Here is a 19,312-nt window from a genome sequence, read left to right as displayed (position 1 = left end):
TTATTTATTCATGGAACTCTTTTTTTTCCTCTTTGTGGAACCTGTTAGAGAAAGTCTACAGGAGGTACTTTGAAAAATGTCTTAGCTATCTTCTTAATTTCTTCCTAGTTTTCAGAATCACATCTTTAAAATAAGGTGAAGACTTATCTTTAGAATATATTGTTTTAGATGTTCCAAGCTTCTTAATAATATAATAATAATATATTTTATGTTATAAATAGACTAAATATATTAATGTTAATTTATGCTCAAACATGTCCCAAGTTTCTTTACCTTTCTGTGAATAGAGGACAAACTATATTCCTGAAATTTTATGTCCTTTCTAAGTACTTATGCCATTAGTAATAGTTTTATTACATAAAAATAAAATTAAGATTTTATTTTACATGTAATTATATACAACTCAGTAATTTTTTAATTTTATTTTAACTGTAATTCTGAAAACTTTAATATAAAGCATTAACTTTTAGAAATCGGCTTTTGTGAAGACTCCCCTTATAGCTTTTATAACATTGCTGCCCTTTTCTGTAATTCTCACCTCATAAACCACATGATATTTATATATTTCAGCAGTAAGGCATTGTCATCATTTGTGATTTTGTATTTGTGATTCTCCAATAATCTGGTGTAAGGCAAAATCTGAAATCCCCCCCTTTTTTTTTTATTAAGCTAGCATTGGCTACTAAATCAAAACAAAGTGTCAAAACAAGTTAATTCCATGGGGTGCGTGGGCATTCTTAAATGAAGATGACTCCTAAGAGTCCAAAAGTTCTCTTTGTCTCATCATTTGTATTGCTCTTTTACTGATAACCTAGTTCATTCTGAAGCCTTTGAATAGTATTGTTTTAATTTGATAAAGGCCTCCTAGAAAACAAACTCCTATACTTAACTTGATCTCTTGTTTTTATTTTCCTGATAACAGTTGTTAAATCAAATGAATTGATGATCTTGGATCTAATTCCAGAGCTTACTTGAGAGTTCTGGAGGGGAAAACATTCTTATTTTAAGAAACATGTCCTTTCCAAGCACTTGTAACTGTAAACAAGAGCAGAATTTATGTCTGGATAATAGCTAGTGGAAGTGCAAAGGAACTCTGTAAATATGCAGTAGATAAATATTGTAAGTAAGTAAGTAAGTACTGTCTCTTAGTGCTTGAGCAGAGCAGAACTTTACCACCACAAGAGCTGGTTTGGCAGGGGAAACTGGAGAAGAAGGTCAGTAATTATTCGTTGAATGACTGATGTAGTCTTTGTAATCACCTTTAGTACTGAAGAATTCTTCATGCGTCAAAGTTGAGTATGACAGTTTAATATGATAGTTTTTCAACAAATATTTTATTTAATGCTTTTTGTAACAAAACTATGTTGGAAAATAGATTGGCCTATATACCCAAGGAATGAAAAGGATATGAGAGAAGTAGAAGATGTATTTTCTCCCTTCCAGAAGCCATCTAATACATATTAATACGGCCTTTATCAGACTGCGATGGTTCCAGTCTGGAAACTATTGTTGTCATGGATCTTGATACAAATTTGTTACGTATGTTAAATGAATGAGATAGTGTGAGGAAAGTAAGTGGGGAAGGGCGGCATTGACTTTTCAAGACTAGTATTAACTTTAACATTTTACTGGCATTTTTATGTTGCCTAAACTAAGCTCATTTTTCCCCCAGATCATGTGATTAGGAAATTAGGGTCAACCCTTTTGGTCATGCTTAACAAAGAGCTTATCACACAATGTATGATATTAGAAGTCAGTTTAATTCTGTTTCTGTATGATACAAATTCTAAAATTTTTGTACTTGCAATTTTTTTTTTAATGTTGGGAACCATTTTTGGTATCACACAATGAGTGATTTAAGAGAACATTAAGAGCATTTTATCTTGAAAAGACTTAAATAAATAAGGCTGAAGTAACGTAGGAGAAAAGTACACTAATATATTTTTCCTCATACGGTGATCAGATAATATAAATCTTATTATTAGGAATTCCTGAATTTGAACATAAGTAGCCAAAAGAATCTTATATTTAGTTAAATTTTTAAAAATGAAATTGCAGTCTTAAAGGGAAAAGGGAGACCTATCAAGAGCTTGAAAGTGTTAGTACTTACTCGAAATTGTTTATTCTAGCTAAACCCTTTTTTATCTTTCTTTTTGTTCCTCTTCCTTTCTCCCCCCCCCTTATCGAGTCTCCTCCTCTTTGTCCTTTTCCTCTTTCATTTTCTATGTTTGACTGTTTGCCTCTTTATGCATCTTTCAGGTAGCTTTTAACTATTAAGTTGGATATGTTCCATATATATTCCAGATAAGACTGATGCTCGAATGAAGTCTAGTCCAACAGAGCATCTTTTAAAGTTCAAAAAGTCTCTAAAAGCTTTTGGCATAAATAACTCACTATCCCTGGTTGGTCTTTTGTGTGCCGTTTCGTGTTAATGCTTCCATAGCACTTGACCCTACGACGGAAGTTCTCATAAATGGAAAGACTGTTAGAGACTGCGATGTATTGGAGCTGATTACAAAAAGATCTAGAAGTAATATAAAGTTGGTCCTCTGCCCAGTCCATTTAAATCGTATTCTCATATTCTTAGGAACTAAGCAAAGCTAAGAAAAAAAATTTCTAACTGAATGTGTTGAAAACTTAGTTAAGATGAGAAAGTAAAACATATAATTCTCTAAGAAAAATTAAGGAGCCATTCAAGAAACTAGAGACTGGAAACTATAAATTTTGTTATAGAAAATAAATTATAAAAAGCTACATTAAAAGCATTTCTGATGTAACTTAGAAATGAATGTGATTTACATCTCAAAAATCATATCTCAAAAAGATGCACACCTTTTAATTTGTTGAAAATACTTAAAAGTTGGCTATGAAAAGACTGATTATTGTCCATTTTAATGCTTATAATTGCTTTAATGAAAATAATTATTGAGGGAAGATGATTAAGGTAGGAAAATAAAAAAAGGCCATGAAGTAGGTTAGAGGCAGAGGTATTTTGATTCTTAGGCATTTTTCAAGATAAGTTTTTTAATGGTGTAATTTAAAATGTTTGAAACTGCTAAATAAAAAATTTTAAACAAACTGATTTAAATAATATCAATTATAAAATCAAGTGTTATGTTCTGAAATAAGAATTACTATGCTTTGAGGCTCCAATAAATTTCACATAAATGGCAAAGTACTGCCAAAAATATTTCTGACATTGTTTACAACTTATTGCTATTCTTGGGCCCAAGGCAGAGAAACATCTTTAGATTCTGTGTGCTTTATCCTGGAAGAATTTGATGAAAAAGGGTCACTGAGAGAGTTAAATGTCTGCCCTGTTTGGCCTTTGAAAGAAGGGGAGAGGAGAGGGCAAGGCTGGTCTCGGGCAAATTACTTCCACCTCCCTTTCTGCCCCTGCTTCAGCTCCAGGGGAGCTGGAAATGCACAGGAGGAATCAGAAGACCCGGGTCGAGTCCTGGCTCTGCCACTTACTACCTCTGTGACTTTGGGTAAGTTACTTAATATCTCTGGTTCTCAGGTTCAGCACAGGGTTATTGTGAGGTTTCAGTAAAATGATCTGTGGAAATGTGCTTTGTAAACTCCCAAGGTCTGTGGAACATGCACTTTTAGTATAATAAGATTAACCTCTTTCTTCCCTATTCTTCTGTAGTCTAGTGTCCTCAGCTATGCATTTTTAAAGCATCCCGAAATGACTTAACTTTTTTGCTTCGCCTTATGTCCTCTCCATATTGGAACTCTTATTCCTATTCTCTGCATGCTTTGGAGTTAAGTATTCTAAGAATATAAAACCAGACTCGTTAAATTAATCATCACTGTAGGGTGGTTGTTTTTATTGTTTGTTTGTTTGTTTTTTTACTATTAACCCTTCTTACCCTTTGCACTCTCACCTTCTTGAATCTTCTCAGAATTACATGCTTTACAAACTTCAAAGGATCTCTAATGCATGGAAATTCAGACAGTGTTGGGGAGAAAGATTTTTGGCAGAGGGAAATCCCTTAAATCCTGTTACCCAGATCACTCCTCCATTAGTTAGTAAGGTTGCCTGGGGAAGTGGGAAAATGATTGTCCTTCAAGTCTTTTCTTCCTCTCTTTGGGAAAAGTGATGGAAATAGTTCTAAGTTAAAAGTTCTTCAGAAGTCTCACGGAAGACCTAGACCCTTAACTTGAGAAGTAGTCACTGAGAGAAGAGACAAGGGATTTGATGACCATTACTTTAAGTAATATCTGACTTGGCCTCATCTTTGCTTCTCAGTAAAGTAAGTTCTACCCACACTCAGCCAACTTACTAATTTGCAATACCTATTACCTTCATTTGGGTGCTCAGTTTATAGAGGCTGTGTGAGCCAAGAAAGAAAGAGAACTTGCCTTCTGGGTCACATCTGGTTTCAGATCAAGGGATCTTTATGAGGGGATAAGAACAGCTTGTAGCTCTTTTTGGTCCAACCCTCTCACCCCCCACCATCCCATAATCCAAGGATGCTTCATCTGGCTATGTGTGAATAATAGTAATAATAGCTACTTACCTGAACTGCTTGCCCTTAACGCCTAATTACCATGGAGCACAATAACAGTGACTTAATCATGTCATGATTGCATTAACTTTCTTAAAGATTTTGTTTTTTAATTTATTTTTACAGCCTTGAACCATTGACCTAATGCTCAATATGGTTTCTTGCTGATGTAGCAGTGTCATCTTTCATGACTAAAAATTAGAGAGAAATCTTGAACTCTGGTAGTGATTAAATGCAAATGCAAACAGTTAAGTACAGTGTTAAATTTGGGAGTTTATGGGAAAAAGATTAAATGGTGATGCTCAGGTTGGAACCCATGCAGCGATTTGAGGACTCCTGTACGTGGCTGATGGCAGTAGAAATTGGCATGATGCTTCCAGTTCTTTTCAAGTCTGAAAAATGTCCGTACCCTTTGAACCAGTAATTCCACAGTTGTTAATCTCACCTAGGGAAAGAGCAAAGGAAATAAGTGAATTGCTGAGATATGATCATTGCAGCATTATGATAATAGTAAAAACCTAGAAGCTATGTAATTGTCCAGCACTAACAGAATGGTAAAATAAATTGTCCATCTGCTGGGTGAAATACTATACAGCTGTGATAAAAAAAATCATTAAAGCCTGATGAGTTAATAAAAGCAATTTATAGATTTGAAGAAGAATATACTCAAGGTAGTGAGTGGTTGTTTTAGTGCAGTAGAATTATGTACCGTCTCTCTCTCTCTATGTGTATATGTACATATATTTTTTTCAATTTTATAAATTTTCTGAAAGTTTGTATTTTTTCTTTGAAAAAGTAAAAGCAAGCAAAATAAAATTAGCAAGAAGAACATTGATCATGATTAGGGAATTTTACGTTTTTTTTAATCCCTAAAATTTGCAAATAAGATCTGAAAATATGGGAGTTAAAAAAGTAAGACAAAGACATCACTTTTTAATTTCTAATTTTGCCCTTTTGCCTTCATTGAGGTTAATGGCCGCATGAGTATGGTTTTTCATGATAAAATAACACGATCCTCAAACTTGTTCCTGTCTATAATTAATAAATTAAATCCCCTTACAACTAAATCAGTAGACTTACTTGTACAAAGTCTTACCGTGTATTTTCACTCTGTCTATGCTATCTACTTCCCAGTTCCTTGTAAAATGATCTCATTGATATTGTCCCCCAAATACTTACACACCTTCAGAATTCAGTCTCTTCCAAGTGCTTTCAAATGCAAAGCAAATTACGTTTCTCCTAGGAAATGTTTTTTTAATCTGTACTTACCTACCATTCATAATTTCAAGAATGTTAGTATGTAATTAGGATATTTTGTTTTATTCTTTGTCCCTGTTTTAGCATTTTATACAGTATTAAAAAATTAAATATAGTTAATTATATATCAGGTTTTATAATTACATTTCAGGTTTTCCTGTTAACTTATGATTTCAAATATGTATTAATCTATTTCAAAAAAATATCTTGAGCACTTATTATGTGGCTTTCTCTCTCCATCCAGAGCCACGTTGGCACATTTCCTTGGAATGATTATGCGCTAGACGATAGGAATGCCTGGATGAGAGTCTCTGCCCTCAAGGAGTCCCAGGCTAGTGGAGGAGCCCAGCAATTCCTGCTCATCATGAGCTGAGCACAGATGGAGAGTGCCTGACTCAGTCAGGAGTAGACTCATAGAAGCAGCAGGGGCTCCCCTGCTATCCTGTTATAAAACACTAATGCGCCATCACACAAACTTTCTGTCCACTTTGCTCTGCTTCATTTTCTGCATATCCTGCTCCTGCCTCCAACCCCTACATGAAATCAGTGTGAAAACAGGGACTTTCTCTCAGTTAATACTGCAGCCATCAGAACAGTACCTGAAACAGAAGGAGCTTTCAGTAAATATTTGTTAAAGAGGAATGGGGTTTAATGTGAGTCTTGAAAGTTTTCAAGGGCAGTTAGAACTTAGGTTGGGGGAAAAAAAGGAGGAGAGTGAGAGAACAGAGAAAGCAGGAAAAGTCTAGGAGGGCCTGGTAGGGGAAGGAATTTGGGCAGCAGTATAGTTTGAGTGCCGCAAATGTCAGTAGATGAGGCTTAAAAGGCAGGTGGGATCAAAGGATGAAGAGTCAGGTGGGTTATGATAAGGAGTTTGAATTTTATCCCTCAGAATAGGGGCCAATTGAGGATTGTAGACAGGGAATGCCATGTTGTGATCTCTACTTTAAGAAATTTTAGTAACATAGTATAGAAAATGGGTTTCTGTGAAAGCAGAGAGCATAGAGACTGTTATTGCAATAAGTCAGTAGATGAGGAATTTGGAATCATCAGAGTCTAGGCTAAAGAGTGTGGGGGAGACTGCCGAGACAAAGTACGTAAACGAGATAAGGCAAAGACTGGGGTTAGACTTCCAGGGAATTTCACAGTTGAAGGATGGGAAGAGATATTGAGAAGGTATTGTGGGAGGGGTTGGGGGGTGCACGCCATGGAGGGGTGCTGAAGATGCCACATAAAATACTAGAAAAGGCAAGGAAGATAAGAATTGAAAAGTGCCTGTTGGATTTGACAATTAACAGATGATGGATCAGTAACTAGAATGCACTTTCAGTGGGATGGTGGATGTGCAAGGTAACTTGTAGTTTCTTAAGAGTGAGTAGGATATAAGAAAATGATGTGTAGGCTGTATTTAAGATCTTGGCTGTGAAGATAAAGTGGAGAGAAGATGTAAATAAAGACTCAAAGACATTAGGGTGAAAACCCAAGCTTGCTTACTTACATCAAAGGCACCGTGAAGCAACGAGAGAAAGGGGTTGTAAAAATAGGAGTAAGGATTAAAAAACAAACAAACCAAGCCATGGTGAGAAAGTGGGATATAATCACCTGTGACTTGGGGATGTTGAGGGACCCTAGAGAGAGGAGAGGAAATAAGTAAATACATGGAAACAGCCGAGTGCTCTTCGATAGATGATTGGATAAAGAAGAGGTGGCATATACAATGGACTATTACTTGGCCATAAGAAAAGATGAAATAGTGCCATTTGCAACAACATGGACGTATCTTGAGATTATTATGCTAAGTGAAATAAGTCAGACAGGAAAATCTAGAACCATAAGATCTCACTCATATATGGGATATAAGCTGAAAGCAACAAGATAAACAAACAAAAACTCATAGACACAGACAATAGTTTGGTGGTTCCCAGAGGGAAAGGGGATGGCGGGTGGGGGATGAGGGTAAACAGAATCAAATATATGGAAGGAGAACTGACTCTGGGTGGTGAACACGCAATGTGATACATAGATGATGAATTGTGCACTCAAAACCTAGTTTTATTAACCAATGTTACACCAATAATTTTAGTAAAAAATTTTTTAAAGATAATGCAGGTGTGGATGAGGGTAAGTTGTTGGGTTTCAGGGAAGAAAGCTTAATGATTCTTCACTAATGAAGTAAAAGCAGGTCATCTGTTGAAAGTAATGAGTTCAAGAATAGGAGAGGAATTTTGAACAGATGTGTGAAAGTTTAGAAACTGTCCAGGAGAATGCAAGATGGAGCTGACCAAGAATATATTTATTTTCACAGCAAAGTTTTCAACCCTTAGTAAAAACAATGCTCAGAGAATTCTGTGATAGTTCCTTCTGTTTGTAGTCTTTTAGTAGCTGCCAGAAAAAAATTGTTAAGTGGATATACAAGTGAAAAGAACTTTCTGTTTATTAAGCAGAAGCTAGCAGTTAACCATTCAGCCAGTTTTCAGAACAGGTTCTCATTAGGTAGCTGATATTTGAAACTCCACATACTCATAATGAGGATATTATTGCCGTAGGACCTCAGCAAAATTCCGTATTGGAAAATGTCCTGTGGAGATGGTTTTGGCTCGTGCTAGTAACATTAATGTAATCTTGGGAATGTTAACAGTTTCAATCCTTGAGCTCATCTGCATGCCAGGTAGGGATACATTAAATAGATAAAAATGTTAACCTGCCGTTTCATCTCATAAAACTTAGCCTTTCTATTGACTTTTCCATGTAGTAACTGACCCATTCATAGATTTTCCTAACATTGATACAGCTTTAAAAGAGAAATAAAAATTTAAATGCTCATCATAATTGGTGCATGAAAATTGTACATAGTTGTCCACCACTAGCTATGAAACTAAAAAACAAAATCCAAACAAGAAACCAGGTAATCTTGTTAAGAATATACGCTCTTTAGAATCACAGAGTTAATTTATAAAGTACCATGAAATATTCTTGTTTTGGCATTTACAGCCCATCACACACACTTCGTCCCTTTCTAATTGCTACCATACTAAAACATTGAGACGAGTCCTAAAAAGGAGTCCTAAAAAGTTCTGAACAATGTAAAGTCTCTTCCTAAGAGAGATTAGAAAAAGAGTGAGTCTCAAAGTTCATGCCACAGAATGTGGTAACACTCATTAAACAGAGAAGCAAAATACTATGTGAGGTTTATCAAATTATGAAATTAACACACATCTTTTACTTAAAATCTATTATAAGGTCTTAGGTAAATTTAGGACCTTGCCAATTTATTAACTATACAAAACATAATTATTTGTAGTCGTCTAAGTCTTTGAGGATGCATGTCTTGGAACATATAACAGTTAAGTGAAGAATCTGGTGTGAAAATATTTGTATTGGTGAGTTTTGCTGCTTTATTGTACTTTCCTTCTCAGTGGTCATGTTCTCAAAGGCGTTAGTACTCCATGTCTGTAGATACCAAAGGGACAGGAGACTGACTTGGGTGAATTTTATTATATAAAGACGATTACTGTATTTGGTGAGCTGGTGGGGTCTGTCTCAGTAAAGAAGTTTGCCTCTGGGCTCCTTTCTTCGGTTTCGGAAGAAAAACGAACAGGTTGCTAATTGACCAAATTCTCAGCCGCGCTTTTGTGTTACATTGGTTATTAACACCAATAACAGTGAAATCACTTAGGAAATGTGAAGCGCTACATAAAGGCTCGTTTAGCATTGTGTGTTAGGTTCTCAGCTTCTCTAACTCACCGGGATAATATAGTGATCAAATCTCTTGACTCAAACCAATACAAGGAAACACTGTTATATGTTGTATGAGACATTATAAAGAATACAACTTTACATTTGTGAAATAGTAATATTCCCTAACTTTATTGAACACTTAACTTTGTACTCAACATGATTCTGAGCTCTTTACTCAACACTAATTCATTTAAAGTGTAGAAGCTGCTTAATGGTGTAGCCATTTCGGGGTAGTTCGTTCTCTCCACCAAGTAGTAGGCGGCACTCGGTGGATAGCATTGTAAATCATTTCCGTTTTACAGTAAGAACTCTAGCATCTAAACACTGTCATATTATTTTCTTAATTTCATGATGTATTGAAAATGTAAATGAGATGGAAAACACTTGATTTTGATCTACTTACATAAGCCTTGTAAGTTTAACATGATCAGTGTAATTCTCTCCTTAGCCTCCACATCCATTGGGATGTGTGGAAAGAGCATGGACTTCAGAGCCCAACATAACCTGGGCAAGATATATAATCTTTTTATAACCTCAGCTTTGTTTTCTTCTCGAAAAAACAGCAATAAAAATATGCAGTCTCATAGGGTTGTTGTAAAGAACGTAGTAGCTGCTCAATACGCCTTTTGTTCAGTCATTGAGTGATTGAAATGCCTGGCACATAAGTCCTTAATTATTAGAGGTTCCAGTTTTTTGGTTTTCCTTTAATTCTTTGGAAATAACAGCCTCCCTTGTTCACTCATCAAAGTCATGGTTGTTGACCCTGGATTGCAGCAGCCGCTACTGATTGGAATTTCCAAATCAGGAGGTTTGGGAATTCATCCAAATTACCCCTCTTGGAAGGAAACCCAACTGCTTCTTTGCACCATCTTTTTCTTCAAATTATTTCCTTTTCCTTTCATATTCCCTGTTAAAATGTTCTTTTCCATTTGAATGTTAACCAGCATAATTAACTTCTATATTAGGACTCTTAAAGGGCAGCCCTAATATAAAAATCCACAAATCTTTTGCAAGTAAACTAGTTTTTCTCACGAAATAAAAGAACCGTGTTCCTTTAAGCTAATAGTATTGCCTGCCCAGTTATAAAAATTTCCATCATTTTCTTTATGAAAAATCATTTTCCTTCACACTTTTGAAATCCTGTGGTTTGTAACAGCTTTCACAAATTGCCGACTTCCGTCCCATCCCCTACACAAAGTTTCTCAGCTCATTCCTGCTGTCTGTGTCCCTGCTGCTTGACATTGACCTTGTCAAAACTGGGTCTTTCATAAATTAGTGTTTAACCCTGGGCAGGCTTTTCCTCCTCATTTCAGTTCAGCTTTTAAAAGACTGTCATTCCCTTATGCATCGATGATGAAAGTGACATCTGACTGGGTATCAAATGTCTTACACCCTGAGGGAGTTTATAAACTCTTAAGAGTACCATAAACTTCCCTAGTTTTACTAATTTCTCATTAAGCCTTAACTAGTAAATCAGATTCATAAATTCCTGTCCAATAGAGACATCATCGTTGATAGCCTGCTATCCCTTCCGTGTAGTCCAGAGGATTTGTTGGCCGTACTTTTTATTTTCTCAGTAAGCAGCTTACATTGTGTGTGTTGGAGGAGAGAGAGCGAGGAGAGGAGTCTTAAGTTGCATAAAGGAATACACTTTAAGTAATCTTATGGATGAATTTAGAATTTTTTTTAAAAAGTTGGTTATTTGACCTTAATACTTTTCAGAAAGATATATATTAAGTATTTGAAAAACTCAAGAAAATCTTTTGCCTCTGTAACACCGAGATTCCATACCTTCCTCATTTGTTCTTGCTGTCATTGTTCCAGCCATGACTGAATGGAGGCGAAATAGCTTCATTTTTGAACAAGAAGAATATAACACACATTTAATAGGAACAAACATTTATTATGTTCTTCCTTTGTGTAAGATGATGAGCAAATTACTCTCCAGAAATTCCCCCAGTCTGTATTGAACATCTCAGAGATTTCAGGGGTGGAATTACAGGTGATTGAAAGATGGATGGTTCCTGAATTTCAGTAAACCTAGAAATACTATTATTACAGCAAATATAGTATGTTTAATAGCCCCAATTATATCAGGTGATATATACTGTTTAATTTTCCTTTACCTAAGTTGATGGAAATAAGTTTGTCTCCCTTATTCTTGGAGAAAAATCTTTGTGATACCTTTTTTTTTCTTTAACCATCTAACCGTCAGAAATGATTGAAAAGGTCTCTGAAGTTTGGAAAGGGAATGATTTAAAAAAACACACAAAACAAAAAACCCTAAAAACTAACTCCTCACAAACAGAACATTTTGAAATCTCAACATGAGGGGAAAAAAAGTCCATATATTTTAGCATACTAAGAGTAATTTTTCATTTAGATAACAGGAGGATTATAAATTATATATATATATATATATATATATATATATATATATATATATATATATATATACTGACTTATTAATATAAAATAAATCATTAAAAATGTGAAGATTGGAGTCCCTTCTGCTCAAAACCTGGTCACAATTGGAACATATATACCAGGCACCATGTATAACTCTTGACCTGCACCAACCGATGTAATGCCTACAGGAAGGCTGTGAAATAATTATTAGTATTCAATTTTGCACGCAAGGAAAACTACAAATACAGGTTCGGATCCATTAAATAACTTGCCTGAAAAATCATTGAGCCAGTAAGTTGCCACGCTGATGTTGGGTTTTCAGACTCGCTGACACCACACTTGTTCCGACACTTTACCTGTAAATGGAGATAAATGACACCAGCCTTCTTGGGGATTTTGTGGGGGGTTAATGAGATAATGTACATAAAAATGTTCAGCCTAGCAGTAAGTTTGTACTCAATATGGGATATACTGTTTTGGTAATGTCTTTCAACCATTTCCTTTATTCCATCTTATTTCTCAGTAATTTAGAAAATTTTAAATAGAGAAGTGAAGGGGTAAGAGTATGTGGGTAGAAGTATCAGCTAATATTTTTCAAGGAGCTAGAAAAGTATTTTACATAGAGTAGGAAGAAAAACAACAACCTGTTTCTTTAACCTGCTCTTTTAGTGCTAAAAGAGTTTAATCTGAAACTGAGACTCTCTTTTCACCTTGTAAATTTCACTGGAATCTACTTTCAAGATTAGGCTGTTTTTTATCCAGACAGATATTATCCTTTTTATCCAGACAGATATTACCCTTTTAGGTGGTATTCCTCTAATTTCCACTATTCAAAAAACAAACAAACAAAAAACCCACATGAAAACAAAAAAACTAACAAATCACCAAAATAACTTGTCAGAAAACTGATATATTTAATATCACATAGTTATTTAGAATATACTGATAATACTGCACCAAAATAATATCTTTCAATAACACACGTATTTAAACTGCGGTTACATATGTAAACTTCATATTTAGTTTAAGAAAACAATTCTCTTCAAATACAGGATGAAGTATTAGACCTGGGATTAGGTTGTAGGGATTTTGCTTGATGACAAGAACAATATGAGCATGCAGTGATTAAGTAGCTGCTAAAAACATTAAAGCAAGGTTAGGCTGCACTAACAGATTTATAGTTTGTTCAGCATGAGAAATAATAGCATTGTATTCCAAGCAGACCGTATTTGAAATACTATTCCGAATTGTAGGTTATATACAATAGTAAACACTAAAATATATAAAGGAAGGATAATCAAAATGATGGGGGATTCTGGAAATTTGACAGTTCTGGTATTTGACAGATGATTTTAGGAACAGTCTTTTAAAGTCTAGGACAGAGAAGACTAAGGAAAGGTATAATACATGTTTTAAAATAATTTAAAATATTTTATATGGCAAAGGAAACAGCCTCAACTAGAAAATGTAGAGAGAGGTTCCAGAAATGCAGCTTCGTACTTCCAAGGGAAGGTCAGAGGGAGCCTTCTGTGAAGGCAGCAGAACCACCACTCACTCCATCTGTGTGTGACGTGGCGGATGCATTTCCTATGGCAGAGAAGATCAGATCATTGACTCCTGGAGTACCTCAAATTTCTACAACGATGGCTTTATTAACTAGCCTGATAATTGATAAGCATTTTTAAACATCTGTTATCTTTATGTTTCACTAAAGAGAAGTCATTTTAGTTCATTATGCAGACATTATCAGTATGGGTTGTTGGGTATGAATGGGATTTAAATGTGAAAATGATGTTTGTTACATTAGGTCATTATCTGGCTAAGATTTAAATTTTTTGTTCTTTTCCTGTCAGTCTCCTGTTCCTTAACTTTCCCTAAGTGGGTGAAAGCATCTGCAAATGCTTTTTATTTCTGTATTATTAGGTATTGCAGTTTTTTCCTTACAGTTTTATAAAGCGTGTCAAGTCATGTCTCCTCTCTATTCCAACTCTCAGTACTTTTTAATGGCAAAGATCAGGCCTGAATTTTATCAGTTTGACATGGAGATTTTTTTCTCCTAAGTCTGTGTCTTAAATCCGTATTTCAGGTCACTGTTGCTTACCGTAACTATTTGTCTCAGATAGTCAGTTACATAAAATACATTAGGCTGACGATTTTAGAGTAAAAAGCAGTCTGGTATTTGATATGGTAATGATTACTTTTTAACTAAAGAATCAGTTAAACCATCTTAAGTGATAGTATATTAGCCTACCACTTTAAGATGTAAGAATGCTATATTAACATGCGAGACAGAGTGAAATGATTAACCACTTGCGATTACTGCTCATGTGTCTTAACCATAAAATATCCTAAAACATATTTGCCCCATTAGCATATCTAAGAAAGGAGTTGCTTTTGCAAATGTAATTTATAGGCATTGACCTGAAAACATTCCAACAGGCATTGGTGGGCATTTTCCATGAATCATTATGGCTAGACTTCCACTTTTTAGTGGTTCTAACTGGTTTCTCTTTACAGCATTTACTAAAATTTTAAGGCTGTGGTGTAAAGGCAAGATATTCATAGAGGTTAATCAGGTTAATGTATTTTTAGCTGTCTCTTAAAATATTCAGATTTTATGCCAATGGAGTCTTTATCTTTGATTGATCGGTTTCAGTAATGCTTCTTTGCTAATTTCCTCCTTCAATTTGTTCTATTTGCCCTTTTTCTCTATAATCAAAAAAGAAGACCTACTCCCAAAACAAATAAAAACAATGGTAACAATAGAAGTATTTATAATGTGAAATGATTTGTTTTTGTGTATACATAGCTTTTTTTAATTTCTGAAGAAATGAAAGGAAAGCAGGTGGCAAGAATCTTTCTTCTTGCATTGGCTCCGAAGCTTCTGCCTCAGGGCAGAAGCCATCCATTTATTTAAAATTGAAGCTAGCTATTAGAAAAAATTAAGCAGAACTATCTGAAGCAAGAACTGTAAATACACACTATGTGTGGGAGGAACTGGAAAGGACTTTACAGAGGACAGCCCAGGAGTCTTATTGATGCTTGGTCACTTAACTTTGGAGGAGTTACTCTGAGCCTTAGTTTCTCCATCTGTGGAATGGTGAGATTAAATGATTCAAAGCGTTGTTTTAAGGATTAAATGAGATATAAATGCAAAATGCCAGGCACACAGTGGAATAAACATTCGTTCTCTTTTTGTCTGTTTCAAGTTGTAAATAAACGTAGGTATGTTTTTGAGTAGAAGAGTATCTGTGCTATTATCATTTGAAATTTGATAAGAGTGACGGACATGTTTACTGGTCTCTTTTTTCAGTACTACATTCTCCTAGTTAAAATATGGATGCAGCCTTTATAGATGTTCAGTTGAATTTTCTTGAGTGTCCAAGCTGTCAAAAATAGCTGTTTACTGTGTATTAAAGGGTAGGAGACCTGAATGATGTTAGAGGAAGGACAGTGATAAGTGGACTGCATTTCTGCATTTGCCCTTACTAGCATTTAAACATCTAGTTCTCTTTCGTGTGAAAGTTGAGTTGTCTTAGGTTGTGCATTAGTTGGCAGAGTGTAGAATAAAACCCTTGAGCTGGGAATTCAGATGACTTCCTAACATCTTAGAGAATCATTAACAATTTCAGTTTTTTATAACTTTAGAAAACATACTCTTTTCTAAAAAGAAAAGACCAGAACTACAGTGAAGTGTCCCACAGTTCTCGAAATTCTGCATGCTTCAGGACAAACGAAAACCTTATGTTTCGCCAGCCATGTATTTTGGAACAGTGTAGTAATTAGATTTTGAATCAGATTTTTTCCCCTTGAATCAGTGTTACTGTTTTTTCCTTTCCTTTCCTCTCCTCTCCTCTCCTCTCCCCTCCCCTCCCCTCTCCTTTCCTCCCCTCCCCTCCCCTCCCTTCCTCTCCCCTCCCTTCCCCTCCCCTCTCCCCTCTCCGCCCCTCCCCTCCCCTCTCCTTTCCTTTCATGTATTTGGTTTAAATAAACTATGGACATAGTACATATTAAAGAGATGTGCGTGTAGCTTCTCCGACAGAGAAGGGAGATTATAATTCCCCTTATATTTTATTCTACAAGGATGTCTTTTTTTACTCAAACTTGCAAAAACAGGTAAATCAGTCTATTATCATAAAATTAACTTATTTTTAGTTATATATAATAACTTTATCATATGTTAAGAAAACTTGAACTTCTTTTCCCATTTAACTATAGAAGGTTATTTTTTATTATCAAATGAGACATTTAATTTATGGAAGTCCAGCATAGGGTTTCCATTTTCTCTGTGGTAGACGCGTGGCAAAGGGGAAAGGGCTCTGAACGCAGATGTAGAGGCTGGCGTTTCAGTTCCTGTTCGTCCACTAGCTCCCTTTCTTCTATTGATCATGTCACTCCACCAAGCTGGTTCCCCGTGTACAGTAGACATTAGACTAGGTTGGGTTTTTAATTTTTGTGATTTAGAGGTTATGGAGCCTGGAGGCACTAAAGGAGAGAAAGGCCGGGGCACTGCTCACGCACGTGTAAAACCAGCTGCTTTCACCTGAGCCCATCTTTATATTCGAATTCTATATAAAATTTCACTTGAAAGAAGAGTGCCACATGTACGCCCCCAAAATAGATAACAATATTAATAATATTTTTCTCAGTTTAAATCTGCTCAATTAGGGTATTGATTCGCCTTCCAATTCTAAGACTGGTTGCATGTGTCTTCCTCACCTTCGTGACTCAGAAGCATCGTGGAGGGCAGGTGGGACTGTGAATCAGAAACCCTGCCCTGTTTGTCTTCCAGCTCAGGTTATGGTACTGATTACTTGAGTAAATCATAACTTCTTGGTTATTTGGACTGACTGATCTTTACAGAAACTTCCTCTTTTGTAGTCTGTGGTGCCAACCTACCACAGGCCCGGTTATTTTGTGGTAGAGCTGTAAATATTGAATTAGAACATAGTATTTCTCAAACATGGATAATGAGTAAACCAAGATTTAATGTTGGTCATAATACATGACTCCTGTGGGCACAAATGTTATCCATAATTTTCACAGAGATTAAAGACTGCCTCAGCTTTTACTTTCAATTTTCAGTTACTCTAACAGAATAGAATATTAGTATAATTGATCTAAAATAGATCTTTTAAAAATATTTTAAGTTCTACTTTTGGAGTCCATTACATGATTTTTTGGGTTTTATTTTTGAATGGGACAGAGATACTGTATTTTATTATTTGGATTGACAAGTAAAATCAAAGTTTTCCAGTGAGGACCAAGAGGAAATGTTTCTAATATCCAAGGTATCATCCAAATTAAATACAACTTAGAGCCAGTTCAGAAAGCTCAATCTTCAAAGTGTTTTTCACCCATTAATTAATCCTCATGGCATCCCAAAGATGAAAGAAATTGAATTCTTATATTCTGATTATGAGATTTGATATCACTGATAACCACAGGAAGAATCTGAATGGATCGAGAGATGTCATTTTAATAAGGCAGGTCAAATATATTCCATACGCTATTAAGGACCTATCGTATCCTCAGCACTGTATGAGACCCAAAGTATTCCACTGACCTATTTTACAGTCTGTTTTTTAATAGACTTTATTTTTTAGAGCACTTTTAGATTCCCAGGAAAACTGAGAGGAAGGTACAGAGTGGGGGGGTACATACACCCCCACCCCCCACCCCTATACACAGCCTCCCCCATTTTCCACACCCCCCCCCAACAGAGGGTTACATTTGTTACAATTGATGAACCTACCCTGATACATCAGTATTGCCCAGAGTCCACAGATTACATTAAGGTTCACTTTTGATGTGTATTCTTTGGGTTTGGAAAAAGTATAATGACAGGATAGTATCATACAAAAGAGTTTCACTGTCCTGAAAATCCTCTGTGCTCTGTCTATTCATCCCTCTGTTTTCCCCCTTCCTACCCCCTCCCAGCCCTTGGCTATCACCGATATTTCTGCTGTCCTCATAGTTTTGCCTTTATTGATGTTTTGGGAAAACAGATTTGTCTTTAAAACAATTGCTTAGGTCTTATATTAAAATTAATTCATATTTCTATAAACTGACTCCATAAGCTAACCAGGCAGGGAGAAGGTGGCCTGGAAATTCATAGAGTGAGTGCTTTATATGTGAATGAATGTGTTTATACATTTTACATGCTGGCTTGTTTTTGTGACCGCTGTACAAATTCTGTGGGAAGGAACTGACCAAAGAAATTTTATGGAACTACAGACAAAATAGCTATTAAAGGACAGGTGACAGTATTAATGAATTTTTCTACTTTCTTTATGAAGAGAATTGCCATCTCCACCCCCCACTTTGACCAACCAAATAATCTTGTTGTGTCCTGAAATTATGGCTCTGGGAAAATGCTGAAGGAATGGTAATAGAAGATATGGCAATTCAGTAAGTTAATATAAACGTGTAGCTAGAGCCAAGGAAAGCAGTATGTCAGCAAATAGAGCCCCCCCACAGAAGTTCCATAGAGAGTTGGGTCAGCATTTAGGCCATAGAGCAGAGGCAAAGGAGACAGGTCCCAAACAAAAAAGGAGAAGGGTGGCAAACAGAAATGTCCTGAATGTCAGAATGATTTTCCAGGCTCCCCCAGCACTTAGAAGATGGTAGTTTTCTCCCCCTTCATATGCACAGCCCAGGATTTCTCAGCCTTGGTGGCGCTGGTGGCATTAGTACTGGATAATTCTCTGTTGTGTGACTTGTCCTGTGCATTGTAGGGTGTTTAGCTGCACCCTTGGCCTCTACTCACTAGATGGAGTAACAACTCCCCCCATCCCTACTCCCTCAGTTTGTAACTACTAAAAATGTCTCCAGATGCAATCGATCCAGTAGCGCCCCTCAGATCTGACAACCAAAACTGTCTCCCGCCATTGGCTAATGCCCCCCTGGGGGGCAAAATTTCTCCCACTTGAGAATCACTGATCTGGCACTTCTTGAGCGTACTAGTTTGTATGCTTAGCTGCTCTTCACCTTACTATTTGTGGAACAGAGAACCTGACCTCTATTTAAATGTGTTTCACATCTCCTACTGAAGTATATTCGAGGTCCAGGTGACTGATTTATGAGGAGCTTTCCTAACAGTGCATTTATGAATGAGGGAATATGTATCTGTTAGTATTCTCACTCCAGATACAGTATGCGCTAAGGAAAGACTGAAGATGATACACAGGGAAGATGTAATTGTGGCCTGTCAAATGTGTTTTATAGATGATTGTGCATCTCCTTTTTGCCTCGGTGTTGTGACTGTTTTTCAAAATATCACTTCATTCGCATTTGACGTCACAATGATTATTGCATTTTGTATCTTTTTCATTAATAGGAACAATAGACTAATAAATACTGGCATGAAAAGAGGGCACATCTTGAACATTAGTGAT

The 19,312-nt window shown here is 35.9% G+C and overlaps 1 protein-coding gene across 8 annotated transcripts in view; it reads left to right on the top strand.

The window, feature by feature from the left end:
• Window positions 1-19,312, top strand: part of TDRD3 (tudor domain containing 3) — a 134,957-nt gene that overhangs the window by 109,008 nt on the left and 6,637 nt on the right. For 4 of the 8 annotated variants that reach the window (XM_081045783.1, XM_081045788.1, XM_081045782.1 and 1 more), the window contains exon 13: window positions 3,406-3,491. The exons of the other annotated variants lie outside the window; for them this stretch is intronic. In XM_081045783.1, the coding sequence (XP_080901909.1) occupies window positions 3,406-3,491 (86 nt within the window). The remainder of the gene's footprint in view (window positions 1-3,405; window positions 3,492-19,312) is intronic. 8 annotated transcript variants of the gene reach the window in all.

The sequence above is a fragment of the Rhinolophus hipposideros genome (assembly GCF_964194185.1).
Source record: "Rhinolophus hipposideros genome assembly, chromosome: 4".
NCBI classification, from domain to species: domain Eukaryota; kingdom Metazoa; phylum Chordata; class Mammalia; order Chiroptera; family Rhinolophidae; genus Rhinolophus; species Rhinolophus hipposideros.
The sequence above is the reverse complement of the archived record's forward strand: the minus strand, read 5'-3'. Positions and strand labels throughout refer to the sequence as shown.